This window comes from Oryzias melastigma, unplaced genomic scaffold (assembly GCF_002922805.2).
Source record: "Oryzias melastigma strain HK-1 unplaced genomic scaffold, ASM292280v2 sc00305, whole genome shotgun sequence".
In the NCBI taxonomy this organism is placed as follows: domain Eukaryota; kingdom Metazoa; phylum Chordata; class Actinopteri; order Beloniformes; family Adrianichthyidae; genus Oryzias; species Oryzias melastigma.
Window position 1 is genome coordinate 95,256 of NW_023416915.1, and position 16,015 is coordinate 111,270.

The following is a 16,015-nucleotide window of genomic DNA, read 5'->3' on the forward strand; positions in this document are numbered from 1 at the left end:
ATTATTGACAGATAAAAACAATTCCTTCATTAAAAAGTGACAAAATGAACATCCTGATAAAGGCCCCTAATGCCAGTTTGCCTCTGTGCTGGGGGCCCTATAACATTTTTTTTCATGGGTCCCAAAATCCCTGGCGGCGCCCCTGATACTTTAGCACAAGGGTAGGGAACCCTGGTCCTCGAGAGCCACCTTCCTGCATGCTCTTATTGGCCACAGAGCCACTGTGGGAGCACTGACCCTGGAGCACGGGGTGGGAACCGGGGCAGCCGTGGTGCAGTGGTAGGGCAGTCAACTCCTGATCAGAAGTGAGCAGGTTTGATTCGTGCCTTGCCCGCCAATGTGTCGAAGTGTGCTTGGGCAAGACACTGAACCCCGAATTGCCTCTGGTGGGAGGTTGGCGCCAGTGTTCGGCAGCGGAGCCACCACCAGTGTGTGAATGTGTGAATGGGTCTGTGACTGTGAAGCGCTTTGGGCCCTCGGAGGAGGGTAGAAAGCGCTATACAAGTATACGCCATTTACCATTTATATTATTTCTCTACATTTTATGTGTCTTCCATTCATTCTAAGTAAGATATCAACAGACAGAGCTGGTAGCTCCTCCCACATGTGATCACTGCATCAGGAACACATAATTTGACAAGCAATGTTACGGCTGTGGCCGTATTTGGTTTTGGTTCTGTGAATTTTTGTCAGAGTGGGACTCCTTTTGTGTTTTGTGGATCTTTGTTTGTCTGTCTGTCTTTTGACTTGTTTCAGGTGTGGTGCTGGAGGTGTGGCTCCCCATTGGTCCAAGGGAGGGGAGGGGAGGGGAGCCTTCAAAACCACTGCTTGGACCTCCAGACCATGAGAAGGGAGCTGGGCTCCAACCTGTCTCCACTGCAGCTCAGTGATCTTCTCCACCTGTTATATTTTGTGTGCACTTTGTAGTTTCTTTGGTGTTTTGTTTAGGTCCCACTCTGTGTTCTGTGTTAATTTAGGTGAAGCTGTAGGAGTGAACCGCCATTTTATTTAGTAAATGTTTTCTCCTGTTTCTGTTAGTCCAGGGAGGTTAGTGTTTGTCATTCTTTTACCTTTTCTTTTGCAGGTAACCTCCCTGCTGAGTTAGTTTGGGGTTTTGTTTGTTTTGGCCTTGGTTCACCCTGAAGCCTTTTGCTTCACTTTTAGATATTGTTTTCAAGATATTGTCATGTAAACTCTTGTACATTTTACCCCAAAATGCTTTTTTTTTTTTACATTTTGATTATTTTTTTATTCATTTACATAATCAAAACTGGTTTAAGAAAATATTTGAAGCATTTTTAACCATGGAAATATAATTAAGAATTTTTTTTACGTTTCTTTTTAAATAAAGTTTTAACACGTGACCCGGAAGTAAACAGCATGAGGCTTTAGCTAGCTAGCGGCGTTAGCTTGTGTTGAGAGGACGGCGGTGTTTCGTTCGGACGTTCGTGAGGTGTTTGGACAGAAAGGACGATACGTGGTTCGGGTCCGAACTCTCCAACTTTGGTCGTAAATGAGTGAAAAAGCGTTGAATGTAAAGAAGGTGTTTCTGGGATTGGAGCTGAAGATCGGAGCTGCTGCAGGAACATGTCTTCAGAAGCTCAGAGAGAGTCTTTCAGCGAGCACCTTTCTGCTGCTGAAGAAACATTCAGAGTCTGTGAAGGAACCATCGTCCAGAATGAGGAGAACCCCGAGCTTCAACTCCACCTTATAGGTATGTTCACCTCATTGACTGTACAGTCTATGGTTCACTGCGTCCGTCTTTATTGAATACTAACAGATTTACAGAACAATCAGACAAATACATCCAAAATAAAGCAACGACAAAAATAAAAATAATATTCCAACAGAGAATAATTACAGTGGGGGAAATATGAGTAAAAGATAATGTATATAAGTAAAAAAAAATGAAGCAATTATTAGAAAAAATAAACAAGAGAAAAGTTAACCTGTATGGTGTGCTTTCGTGGTATGGATCCTTTTGAGTGAGCAATAAAACTTATTTAGTTTTTGTAATTCTGCATTCTATGAAAATTCTGTTCAACTCTTTAAGAACAGTTTAGTTTTTGTCTAGAGCAGGTGTCAGCAACGTTTACGACATGAAGTGACCCTCACTGGAATTTAGTTTATGCTACCCTGGGAACTGAACCCATGGCCTACAGCAGCCACTGAGTTATCCAACCACCTCTAACTATAATTGAAACTTTATTGCAAGTAAATTGAAAATCATTTTCAATATATCTGAAAAATTTAACTCACTAACAGCAGGACAAATAGTTTTTTTTTTTTTTACATATTTGCTCAAAATTATGCTTTCATAATAATATTGCAGAAGCAGATCAGCCACAGAACATCACCACAGCGTCCACCAGAACCAGACAGCAACAGGTCCACTCCAAAGCTGTGAGGCTGCATGCTGGATCCAAACCACTCCAACAATATGGAGTGATATTTGTGCCACCATGTTCCAAGCAAAAGTCACAGTTTTGAGGTCAAAATTTTCTAAGTTGTAAACAAAATGTTAAGTTTTGCAAATAATATATTTAATATTTGCTTTGAAAAACTTTTTTTTGCATTTGGAAACTTTTTTTTTTTTTTTGCTTGCAAAAAATATTTTAGCATTTGCAAAAAAAAATTGCGTTTGCAGACTTTTTTTTTTCTTACAAAAAAAATTGTGAACAAACATTTTTAAATGCGTAGTGCCTCATCTCGCTTTTACCCTATCTTTGGCTTTGCATTCAACTTGTTCTCTTGTTATGTTTGTGCCACCCCAGACAGCCTCCTGATTGGTCTAGATTCTGTCCAATCACGTGTCTGTGCCTTGCAGTGCCTGCTAAGGGGACCAAAGCAAACTTTGGTGCTGTTCGGTCAGAATTCTGCAGTCTTCAACCATTCTGGCCCGGTTCTCTTTGAACAGAACTCAGAAGGAGCAGCAAAGCTCAAATATGCAACAGGGTTCTGGATTTATTTATGTTAGTGTAGTGACCAGTGTGCTTAAAATGTCTACAGCGGGAAAAAAAAAAGTCTCAGCATCATCTCCATCCAACTGGACGTTACATTACATCAAGATTATAATTTGTATAAATGAGCTATAGTTTATTCATGAATAAAACAGAAAAATTAAGAGAGAGTTGTATTTTCTCATGAATATTGTTTCTACTTGGGACAAAAGTAAACATGAGTTCTTTGAAATAAGTCCCTGTCAAAAAATTGTGCTTTAAATCTTTTTTTTTTATAGCACTGATTATATTTTATTTAGTCAAATTTGTGAATTTATGGCTTGGAATCTCCTCAAACCTTAGAGTAAACATTAAAGTTCATATTCTAACATTAAACCAAACAGACCTGTGAGATCTATGAACCCTCCAGGGCAGGGGTCCCTAACTTGCGGACCGCGGTCTGGACCCCGACACCCTTTTATCCGGACGCCTAGTATTTTAAATGAAAAGTATGATACTTCATTCATCTTTACCCACAGCGATTTTTGAACAGGCACGCGCGAGGACAGCTAAGCGTGTGATTGAGTGAACAGTGGCGCTGTCTAAAATGAGAAAGTGGACTCTGAAAATCGTGTCCCATAAGATGAGTGGACTGAAGCTTTCGCTTTCATTTTGCCAGCAGCAAGTTCTACAAGGCCAGAGTGAATTTATGCACGGAGGCTGTTGCTCGTGCTCAGAGCGCCGATATTAAGCAGCATTACGAGACATAACACAACATGTTTGACACAAAAAAACCCCCAGGAAAATACACAAACTGAACTGACAGGACGAGTGTACAACACAGTGACGCTAACAGCACAACAAGGAGCTTACAAGTGCCCGTAACACAAACAGGATTAAGATTACAAAAGGAGAAGTTTTCTTTTTCTCATTAACACATTAACAATGTTTGGTTCTACCTACGGTTGTAAATCAGCCTTCTCAACTGTTAACATCATTAAAAACAAGCACCGCTCCCAGTTTACCCATGAGCTCGTGCACATGCCTCAGAATAAAATAAACAAACATGTCTCAGAATGGCTTTGACTCCTTTCCTTCCCATATTTAGGAGCTTAGCTGCCAGTGCTCATGCAAATTTCGCACACTGAGATAAGTCTATTTTGCCGTTTACTTTTATTCATAGAGATTTTTATTGCACTTATCAAAGTTATTACTTGAAAATTCAATATGTATATTAACAACCTTCTGTTAATGGTTATAAAACAGAAAGTTAACATTGGCACAAGAAAAGGGATTGATTATGAAAGCATTTTGAGGTACATTCAGGTCCCCTGTTGCACTTTAAATCTGAGGTCGCGATGAGACACCACCACCTTATTTTAAGCCCGGAATTGTATGCCTTAGTTTTTGCCTGTATACTGTTGTAAATGTCAGCAGATGCTGTCTGAGCTGTTGTGCTATGACTGTAAATATTTCAAATGATCCAACTTTAAAACCATTATATTTAGGGATGCAATGATACGATGAAGTTTGGTCATGGTTTGTTACATATTGAGGAAAAAAAAACAAAACTAAAATCCTAGTATTCCACAGATTATGATTTCTTTTGCAAACCGAAACAACATAACAAAGAAACCAGATTTTTTTTTAAGTGCACAACTTTTGGCATTTATTGCAGAATCACACTTAAATAGGACCCTTGTAAACTTGTATACAATTTAATCAAATGTTAAAGTTCCTCAGTCCTCAATACTGGTAAACATGAATATAATAATATAATAACTCCAATAATCTAAGCTGTGCTCTCTTAAGTCTTGACCTTCTGCAGTACTGCACTCTTAATTTGCCAGTGTGAGGGCTGTCATGTAATCCACATTTACAGATTGCTCTGTTACCCGGGAAGTCCAGCTGTACGTGGAAAGTTGTGCGTTTTTACTAAAGCGTCTTCAATCTCTTTGCACACTTGTTTATAAAGTGAAGGTATGTAGAGATTTTTCTGTGAAATATGGATGTGCTGGTACACTATATTGTAGGTCTACTGTTTTCATTAAATGACAAAAGCCCTCATTATCAGTTACTAAAAAGGACCGCAGAGCTTCAGCTATTAACACTCTGATGGCGTCAGATATTTTCTTGGCTTAATCTGAGATAACACTAAGTCTTTTGAAATATATCTGAAATTAGGGCTGGTGACGGGGCTGGGTGATGATGTCAGAGATGGGCGGTCATGTTGGACATGTTTCCCAGATTGTATGCTATAGAGATGAGACAAATCTTGCAGTGAGCTTGTTAACACATTTCGCTCCCTGATCCTCATATTCAACGGCGAACCCGAGATGTCTCCACACCGCAGGTTTTAGTGTTGGTGGCACGTCTTCAAACACGAGCCAGAAGCTGCTCACACACCGGCTGTGTCGGCATGCACACAATGAAAAGTCCACGAAAACACGCAGAAGTCCAAAATTCTGCTTAGATTTGTGACAAAGCAGCGTCACAGGACAGTGCCTGAAGACTTGACCTGAACACATGCATACATCCAGGCACAAGAATCATTCACATTCACCACAGCCACATTTTGTTTACGGTAACTCTAAGGGTGCACACTTAGTTTTAAATAGAGTGTTACTTACCATCCAGGCTTCCCACCTCAAACATTCCAACCAGAGCATTGTACACATCATCATACATATAGGAAACAGGAAGTGATGTCACGTGTCAGAATTGTAAGTTTCTTTTTTTTCCTTCTTTAATGCTTTTGTTTTGAACTTGATTCTGTTAAAACTATAGTTAATTATTTCTTCTTTTTAGAATGTTTTCTCCAGGTATAAGGCAGGAATTTCATTTGAAGAAATGTTTGGTTAATTGGCCTGTGGGAGGGGCTAAGCCTTTATAAAGAGAGAACTTGTTTCAGTTGTGAGAGAGCAGTCATGGTTGCAGTGGTGGCAACAAGCTCTCCCACACAGTGATGTTGACTCTGTTTTTTCTTTTGTTGGGCAAAATAAAATCCCATTGTGTACTTAAGACCTGGTCATCTTATTTTTGAGGCTTTTTCTACTCACTACAAGAAGAACCCCGCCACAAGATTCCCCACTGAAAACGGCCACCTGGATGCGCGAACATGTTGCTGGCCACAACGTGCTATGACTGTCACGGTTGTTTGGGCATTTAGCTAAAATGCTATTGTTTTTAGCATTTGGGCTCCGCCTCCCAGGGAAGAGGCAAAGTAATTTCTGGCAGGGAGGAGGAGAGTAGAAGCAGACCAGGACCAGACAGGAGCAGAACGAAGAGATTAATACACAGACACGCTAAAGGCAGCTCACAGTGGTACTGACATAAATAAAATGTGCATCGTGAAAAACGTCGTCCCAAACGTGGAACGCGTATCAAACGGTTCGGTTTTATATTGAATATTGTTGTATCCCTAATTATAATCCATCTACCATCTTCAGAACTTTTTTTTTAAGATAACACCTGTTAATTTACTAGAGAGCACAGCAACGCCCACTGAATGATGAGATTCATGTGAGAGAAAGGGCAAATCACCCCACTGAGATTTACAGAATTTTGTATCCAAGTCACCTGAGTGAGTTTCTTGCAAAAAAATTACATTTGCACCAGTTCTTTTGATAAAAAGCAATAAAGCTTTTCTCTTGGTAGTGTCTCTAAGTCCCCTAACATTTAACAAAATGATCTTCAAAGAATTAAACTTAAAATCTGTCACTGTTTAAAGGAGCACAAGACTTGAAAAAGAAAACAAATCAGAAAAAAGCAAAAACTTGTATCAACTCACCTAGCACTAGGGTTAAAGTAAAAGCAAAACGTTCCAAAGTTTGATATGCCTTCTTTGAGGTTAACTCAGAACCAACAAATGTCCTTTAATGAGAAAATGATCTAGATAGTCAAAGAGCCATAGTCCCAACCTCGATTAGTTCCTAGGAGTTTCAGCAGAAACTCTCTTCCCATCGATGATGACATCTTGGCCTCGCCATGTTGCTTTCTTCCCTTCTTTTTGAGCTTTTTCAACGAGCGACCACATCTTCCTCAGATTTTTGTCTCTCACGAATGGTCGGATCCTCGATCAGTTGAAGCTTCTTTTCTTTCATTATTGTAGCATCCATCACAGCTTTCCAGATCCTTTGCCTGAACACCCACATTGTGAACTGGCCGAGGTGAGCTTGCTTCTTTTCATTGTCCTGTACGGTGAACCATGTCAATTAGAAAGCCAAATCTATGTGTTCAATCATGAGCAATCTGAGCGAAGATCTTAAAGACTTTCCTTATTGTTTCATCTGCCGTTTTGTTTTGAGTCCAGGAGGTTGAGCAGTTTTAGATTCCATCTGCGTCTATAGCGCTCCATTTCATCCGTCTTATGCTCCAGAGTTAAGAATCAACGATCAACTTATCATCATACTTTTTAACTTAATGATCCAAGCCTTCCATGGTTTCCTTGATGGTTACAATATCAGCCGAGTTTTTGCAGATTTTCTGCTCGAGGGATGCAAACCTGCTAGTTAGCTCCTGGATCGTCTTCAGTATATCAGCATTTGAAACTTTCTCCTTTTGCTTCTCTGGACACTTTCTTTGACAACGGGCTCGACACAGGAGAGTCTTGTAAAGGCTGCTGCATAGTCCTCTGCTCCTCTCGACACTTCATCCACCAACCTCTGGAATGTTACTCGCGCTCCGTGCAGACCAAATTACTCTGAACCTGAAGAGGCCACTGGGATCTCTGAAAGTGGTCAGGTCCTTTGAGTCCTCTGTTAGAGTACCCTTACCCTTTACAAAGGTCCAAGGTTGTGAGAAATTGTGTATGTCTCAGGCGCTCAATCAGTTTATCCACCCTAGGCATAGGATAAGAGTAAAAAGCAGAAATGGTGTTTAACTTGGAAAAGTTAACACAAAACCTGAGCTTTGGATCATTCCTCTTTGCACTAGCACCACTGGACTGCACCATTCCCTGCAAAATGGTTCAATTATTCCATTATTGAGCATCTCTTGAACATCTTCACAGGAAGTGTCTCTCACTGGCTGTTGTGTGGTCGTTTTAAGGTGAATACGATATTCAGTCAGATGTGTGCTGCCTGGTTGTGAACTGAAAACCTCTCCCAGAATACATGTTTCCAGCTGCTGGCGTTTCTCTGCTGGAAGATGACTTAAGTCAGGAAACAACCTTATTTGACGTCGGGAGGTACTGCTCCTCAACGTCCTCTTTATCTTTCACAGCACGTGCCACAAAGCTGTAGAATGTTCCTCTTCAACCCACTCTTTCAGCAGGTTCACATGAAACCTTTGATGTTGTTTCCAACATTTTGGAAGGAAGAGTTCAAAGGTTACAGGGACTGTTTTCTTCGTTACCTCGTAGGGACCTTGCCACTTTGCCAGAAGGCTGCTTTCAGATGTAGGTAACAGCAACAAACCCCTCTGGCCTTCCTGGAAAACTCCTCCTGGAAGTTTTGTCATCGTGATCTTTCTGCTTCTGTTGGACTTGGATCATATTGACAGTGACTAAGTCTTCATATTTGTCAAGTTTGTCTGTCATTTTCAGAACATAGGACAACTCACCACACATCTGCTGTGGGACAGGACCCTCCCACGTTTCTTTCGGAACATCCAAGAGGCCCCGGAAAAACCTGTGGATGTCTGAGGAACCTCTCTGTAGGCAAACATCAAAAACGATAGCCACTGATCTTAGTCTGAGCCAGTGTCATTGACAAACCTTCTCAACATGAACTTCAGAGTCTTATTCAACCGCTCCGTCGGTCTGGGGATGGTAAGGACTAGGGGTGTGCCAAAATATTGATACTGCGATATATTGCAATATTTAGTCCTGCCATCGATTCTCGATGGGTTCTCATAAAGTATCGATCTTATATTTTCATTTGAAGAGGCTGTTGCATTGAGCATCTGAGTCACGTGACGGAACTAGTGAGCAGCTGGGCACGCTGCATCGGACATTTGATAGCGACGCACGCGTTTCACTTGGGAGAAGCACCGGTGAGATACAGGCTCTATAGCGCATGTGTAAACATGCCTACCTGTCAGCATTTATCCTCCATCTGTAGGAGATCCAGCCAGTAAGAAGTGACTTTGTCTGAGCGCTAGAATGACTTTGATCACTTACTTCCTGTTTGATCGGTGCGCTGTGGGAACTAGGCGCGCGCTTCGCAGTGTGTACTTCAGGTACCGTCAGTATCTTCGTTTTCAAGCACTTCGATGTTTAACCTGCTGCTGTACGGTGTAACTTGGTAAATTTATGGTGTGAAGTTTTCAAATGAATGTAATTAATTTTTGCTAATGTTAATTTAAAGTAATTCTTAAATAAAAAAATATAGGATTTGATGTATGAACTTAAATTAAAATGTGATTAAAATAAAGTACATGAATTCACTGTAAAATTAGGGAGGTTGCTAATTAATTGAAGCACTTAAAATTATATAAATTATCATTAATTAAAGTTGTTTATTGCTGTTCTGTTTTAGAATTTGTAAATATTTATTGCCATTATCATTTGTGTTTTTACCAATTGACTGCTGACTGACCAAATGGAAAAATGATAAAGATTGGAAAAATAATCTCAAGTGACAGTCTGAGTAAATCAGCCTTTATTTTTGGATGCTCAGCCCTTTTCAAATGAAGGAAAAGTGCACAAAATATTAGGAAACATTTGACAGAGGCTGTAAAACATTATATTCATCATCCTTTGGTGTGACGTTCCTTTGGAGGTAGATAGCTGTTGCCACTTGAATTATTTGATTTTTGTTCTGTTGTTTACAACAATTCTGCACCAAGTAGTGTCACTGCTGATCATGTTTACTATTGTTAACATTGAATCTGACAGATAATTCCAATTCAGTTGGTGTCAATGCTTGTCAAAGACATAGTATTACTGATTTCAGCAATGTTGCACAAAAGTGTCTATAATTTCTTGCACAAAATAAGAACAGTTGTTTATTATGATTGTGTTTAAGCTAAAAAAAATAAATGGGGATATATTTTCCCAAAAAAATGTGAATTCTTATATATAATGTTAGTTATTAGAGAGGATTTTTACCAATTATCGCAGTATCGCGATATTATCAATATTGTGAGCCATATATCACGCATCTCATCGTATCGTGAGGTACCCAGTGATTCCTAGCCCTAGTAAGGACTGGTCTTCACCCTTGAATTATTAGCAGCCTATAGACATCTTTAAGAGGTTTGAAGTGAAGTTGGTGCCCTGATCTGTTATGATCTCACATGGAATTCCAACTCTGGAAAACAGCTGGATGAGGCAGTTGACTATTTGGCTCTATTTGGCGGGCTTAAATATTATTCAAAAGGAAAGCTTCTGGGTACCGTGTGGCATAATTGTACACTACTAAGATATATCTATGCCCTGCACTACTTTCTTCTAGCAGCCCTACAATGTCCATAGCAATGCAAGAAAAAGGTGCATCAATGATGGGCATAAGAACAGGTAGTGCTCTATCCCTCTTTCCAACTGGCGCCATCAACTGACATTCAGGACAAGACTGACACATCTTCACTGTATCAGCATAGTGGTTTGGCCAGTATAAACAGGGAACCATGCACAAGAACGTTTTCATTTGACTTATGTGTCCTGCCCAGGGAATCGAATGACTTAGTTAGAGGATGGTAGGTCTCAAACTCTGAGGAACAACTAGCTGGTCTCTTATTCGACTTCAACGATAGGGCAGACCACCTTTAACAATGAATACCTCCTGTCGAGGACCAGATACTTGAGTCGAGTCAGGGACACATGCAGCAAACAAGTACTGAAGTGATGGGTCTTCTTTCTACATCTTTGAGACATTACTTGGAAGAGTTAATGTGACATTCTCGACAGGACTAGGATGTGAATCAGAGAGTTTTGTACCCCGAACCTTGTCCCGTCTTTTCTGCGATCTTGTTTTTTGTCCTTTAGACTTAAGACAAGTCTCAAACCCGGATGCATCTTCATTAGCAAATGGTAACTCTCTCCATGCATTCAATGACATATCCTGGTCTTTCTTACTTCTAGATTGAGTAACACCCAAAAACCATTTTCACAGTTCCAAATTTTCTGTGACTGCTTAGCTAGCATCCTAGAGAGAATATGGAAGTTCTGCTCCTTTATTCATGTACGCAGTTTTGGACTCAACACCTTCGCTTTAATTTATCCACACTTTATCTACTGTTATCTAAGTTGGGGCAATACATGTGCAATATTTTTGAACAAGTTATTATTGTTACAAAAAAGATTTTTGCATATTACTAGTTATTCAAATAGACTGTGCCCTTCAATTCCTTTATTCAAAAAATATAAGATATTAACAATATTTAATAATAATGCATATTGTATATATGTCTTTATGTTTAAGTATCGGTCAAATGTTTTACCAACATTTTTATGTATTCTTCCAAAGCTCATGTTTATATAACGAGACGCTGTCATGATTTTCAAAAAGTACAAATTGGGTGAAATATAACAGTTTTATTTTGCTTCTGTTGCATGATTATGTTTTGTGGAGGTGGTCATATAAGACCTTTGTAGGTCTTCACACTCTCTCCTGCACAGATGTATTTCGGTTGTATTTGTCTCTGTAATCCATGTGATTGCATTTTAGGTATGTGCAAATAAAGACAATCAGACGACCAATCGGACTGGAATGAAATCTCATCTGGGAGGTGTCTGAATTGATCTCAAACTTCTGTATGAGAGCATACTTGGCACAAGCATGCTCCGTTGTGTCTGCAGCATCCATAGCAACATATGCTGAGCGTGCTTCACTAGTCAATAAGGGAACAAGGTATAAGGCTACTCCTGAGGCCACTGGCAGGCCTGAGTGATTCTTTCAGAGGTGATTAAATAATGTTCAGTGTCCTCACCATCATTGTAGGGCTGCATTTTAGTGGTTTTCCACCCTGGAGACCTCTCAAAACTGGATCGCTTAGGTCCTTCTGTCCTGCCTTGAGATGGCAAATCACACTCCACTGCTTGAAGAATGGGGGAAGTGGATAGAGCTTGCTTTTCTGTTCTCTCCTGATGGTCCTTCTGAACTTCTTGCTGGAGTTTAACAAAGTGGTGATGGATTATTCTCTACCGGTCCTGCTGAAGCCTCATTTGCTGCTCAGTCTTGGCATCTCGCTCTGCTCGTTGTTGCAACAGACCATGGAGAAGAGTGTTAAGTTCAGCGACACCACTGGCATCTTCAGATTGGCCACCTGCTGCACCCGGCTGGTCACCAACATCCGGGGACACTTCAGCGGGACCCTCATTTGAAGGTTCCTTCTGCATGGCTGTCCTCTTTGTGCTGCCTTGTTCAGGCCTAATCCCACTTCTGACACCAAAATGTCCCAATGTGGTGTGACTAGAGTGGCCTGGTTAACATAGGAGGCAGATGTCTTAAAGTTCAGGAACAGAGTTTTAATTCACATCTGCACATCTCACACAAGCTCGTTCCTTCTGCCAGTCTTGTTTACATTGAGCTGCCTCCCTTTTATATATCCCAGCTAATTGGCTGGCCACGCCCAGGAAGGAAGCCTCTTTAACCAAACTGTAGAAAAAAACGGACAAAAGACACAAGTGTTGTGGGAACTATACATTTAAAGTCATGTAAACAAAAACAGACATAAATAAAAACAACTGAAGTAATTACAAATCAAAAAGTAAGCAAACAAATTCAACCCTTCTTACTTCCTGTGTCCCACCCTTAAACAGGAAGTCACTGTCTTGGCCACCATTTTGTCCTGTGGGCACCAGGAAAAGGAGGAGAGACATCACAAAATCAATAAACGACTTTAAACATGTGGAATCTGTTTTGTTCCTACATTACATTTCTAAAAGTGCTGGCCTTAAATCAATAGGGGGAAAAGTAGATACAACTACTTTGTCACAATCTTGTTGTTCAGTTAGCGCAACTTGAAGCTCCATCAAGTGTGCTCATAGATTTTTCTTCGGGACCATGTTCAACTCTCCTTGTTGCAATATTACTACTGTTTTTTAGTAGCTGTTTTTCAGTAGGTTTGTGATTAAAGTAGGGATGTCCCGATCAGGTTTTTTTTGGGCCCAATTCGATTCTGTGTCATTTGATTTTGTGTATTTGTCGATATCGAGTCCCAATCCAATACTTTTGTAACACGCCCAAAATGGCTATTTGGCGTGAAGTGATCTTGATAAACAAAACCTGGAGGATTCTCCTCCTTTCTGCCCTTTTCCTACCACAAACTAATATTGGAAAAAGGTACCCAGGTATGAATAGGCGAAGAAAATGGTTTAAATAAAACGGTTACAGGGAAATGGAAATGTATCCTTTTTTTCCTGTTTTTCCTATTTAATGGATTGGATTTATCTGCACTTTTCCAGACGCTCAAAGCGCTAACATTGTATATCCATTATTCATTCACATCTCATTCATATTTGGTGATGCTAAGCTACTACTGTAGCCACAGCTGCCCTGGGGCAGGCTGACAGAGGCGTGGCTGCCAGTACACGCCTACGGCCCCTCTGACCATCACCGAAACATTCATACGCATTCACACACCAGTGGAGCCACACTGTCCATTTATCGCACGTCATACTATCACCGCAGTTTCACGCAGGCCTAAAAAACACAAAAAATATGATAGAGCTAATATTTTCTTTTGTTTGTGTCTCTGCAGTCCTCCCCCAGCATTGGGTGACAGAAGAGGAAGAACTCTGCAACCGGCAGAGGAACTTCAAAGTGGAACAGAATGATCAAGAACCCACACAGACTAAAGATGAACTGGAGAAAACAGAACTTCTACAGATTAAGAAGGAGCAGGAAGAACAAGAACCTCCACAGATAAAAGAGGAACTGGAGGAACCAGAACTTCTGCAGTTTAAGAAAGAGGAGGAAGAACAAGAACCTCCACAGATTAAAGAGGAACTGGAGGAACCAGAACTTCTGCAGTTTAAGAAAGAGGAGGAAGAACAAGAACCTCCACAGATTAAAGAGGAACTGGATGAACAAGAACTTTTACAGATAAAAGAGGAGCAAGAACAACTCTGCATCAGTCAGGATGAAGAGCAACTTGATCTGAAGCAGGAGACTGATACCTTGATGGAGATTCCTACTTATGAGGAGAGTGAGAACAGTGAAACAGATCTAAACGATCAGCAGGGCTTTAATGGAACTGATAGTCAGGATGAAGAATTGACTTCAACTACTGAAGAAGATACAGACCCACAGAACAGAGATCAGAGGAAGAGAAGAGACAGAAGTCATGTCCATAATGTGGACAACTCTCACATGTCAGAAAGTCTGTGTGACTCTGATGTTAGAAAACATTTCAAGGAGGCAGCTTTGAATAAGAAATGCAAAGAATCCCCAAAAGAAAAGAGTTGTTCCTCTGTGAAGTCTGGTAAAGGGACAAGAATTGCACACAGTATGTCTCTCCACATAAGAACTGAGTCTGATGAAAGACGTCATGTCTGTGAGGAATGTGGTAAAGGTTTTGATTATAAATCTAACCTCAGTATTCACATGAGAATCCATACTGGAGAAAAGCCTTTTTCTTGTAAAGAATGTGATAGAAGTTTTAGTAGAACATATCATCTTAAAACACACATGACAACCCATACAGGAGAGAAGCCTTTTTTATGTAAGAAATGTGATAAAAGTTTTAGTCAATTATGTATTCTTAATGCACACATGAGAACTCATACAGGAGAGAAGCCTTTTTCATGTAAGGAATGTGATAAAAGTTTTAGTCAATTATCTATTCTCAATACACACATGAGAACTCATACAGGAGAAAAGCCTTTTTCATGTAAGGAATGTGATAAACGGTTTAGTCAAAAATCTAATCTCAAAACACACATGAGAACTCATACAGGAGAAAAGCCTTTTTCGTGCAAAGATTGTGATAAAAGTTGTAGTCAACTATCTGATCTCAAAAAACACATGAGAGTTCATACAGGAGAGAAGCCTTTTTCTTGTAAATATTGTGATAAATGGTTTAGTCATATATGTCATCTGAAAACACACATGAGAACTCATACAGGAGAAAAGCCTTTTTCTTGTAATGAATGTGATAAACGATTTAGGGATGTATCTCATCTCAAAAAACACATGAGGACTCATACAGGAGAAAATCCTTTTTCTAGACAAAAATTGTAATTAAGAATGAAGTAAAAATCTTGCAACTTAAATAAAGGAAAAGACACCACAGGATTTGTAAAGAAAAAACAATAATGGTTTGAATTGGAGGGTTGTAATATTGTGATTTTTATTTAACAGGTAATAAAAATAAACCTAAGCTTTTGTCTCAGAATTAAAATTTAAAATGAGAGCGACAGGGTTCCTCGCGGAGTCTTAAAAAGACTTATAAAATCCTCGACTTCGATCATTTATAAATAAGGCCCTAAAAAGCATTGAATCTTAAAATTTTAGAGTTTGTGTCATTAAAATGGTGTAGTCTAAAACTTTGTCTGTATGACTTTTCTGTTCTAAAGCTTTTTTCTTTTCTAAATCATATTTTATTTAGTTTTTTCTTTATTATACAAAACAACATAAAAAGGGGAAGAAAAAAAGAGAAAGAAAAAAGAAGAAACATGTTGGTCTGGGCTAGGACAAATAAAAATACAATAAAGGGTAGAAAGTTTGTAGACAAGTTAAATTAGTAATACATATTGACACAATTCTACTTGAACGTACACACGTATAGAAAAGTAGAATGTAAGATTAATAAAGGATTGCGAGAGGATTAATATTGAGGTGACATAGTCAAGCATGAAGAGTGCGATTCCAATGAACCTGAACCCTTTTGAAGGGTTTCAGTCAGATCCCTAGATAAATATTCCAACACAGGGCGCCATAAATCCATGAAAAAATGTCCTTATTCCTTAACTTGGCACCAATTCATGGTGTAAGTTTTGAAAATTTCGTTATATCACTGAGTCACAGTGGGAGGTTTTTTCTTTAATCCAGTTAAGTAAGATGCACCTTTGTACTAAAAAAAATAAAAAATAAGTTTGCTGGGTAACTTAGATATGTTCTTGTCAAGTTTCTTAACTGCTGGCAGCCCAAGCAGGAACTGACCCGGATCTTTACAAAGTTTACATTTCAGTA

The 16,015-nt window shown here is 39.6% G+C and overlaps 1 protein-coding gene across 1 annotated transcript; it reads left to right on the forward strand.

The window, feature by feature from the left end:
• Nucleotides 1-1,047: 1,047 nt before the first annotated feature.
• On the forward strand, nucleotides 1,048-15,906 carry LOC112139789 (zinc finger protein 436). The gene is made up of 2 exons (XM_024262620.2): nucleotides 1,048-1,714; nucleotides 13,584-15,906. The coding sequence occupies exons 1-2, from the start codon at nucleotides 1,588-1,590 to the stop codon at nucleotides 15,062-15,064; spliced, it is 1,608 nt and encodes a 535-aa protein (XP_024118388.1). The 5' UTR covers nucleotides 1,048-1,587; the 3' UTR covers nucleotides 15,065-15,906.
• Nucleotides 15,907-16,015: the final 109 nt, after the last annotated feature.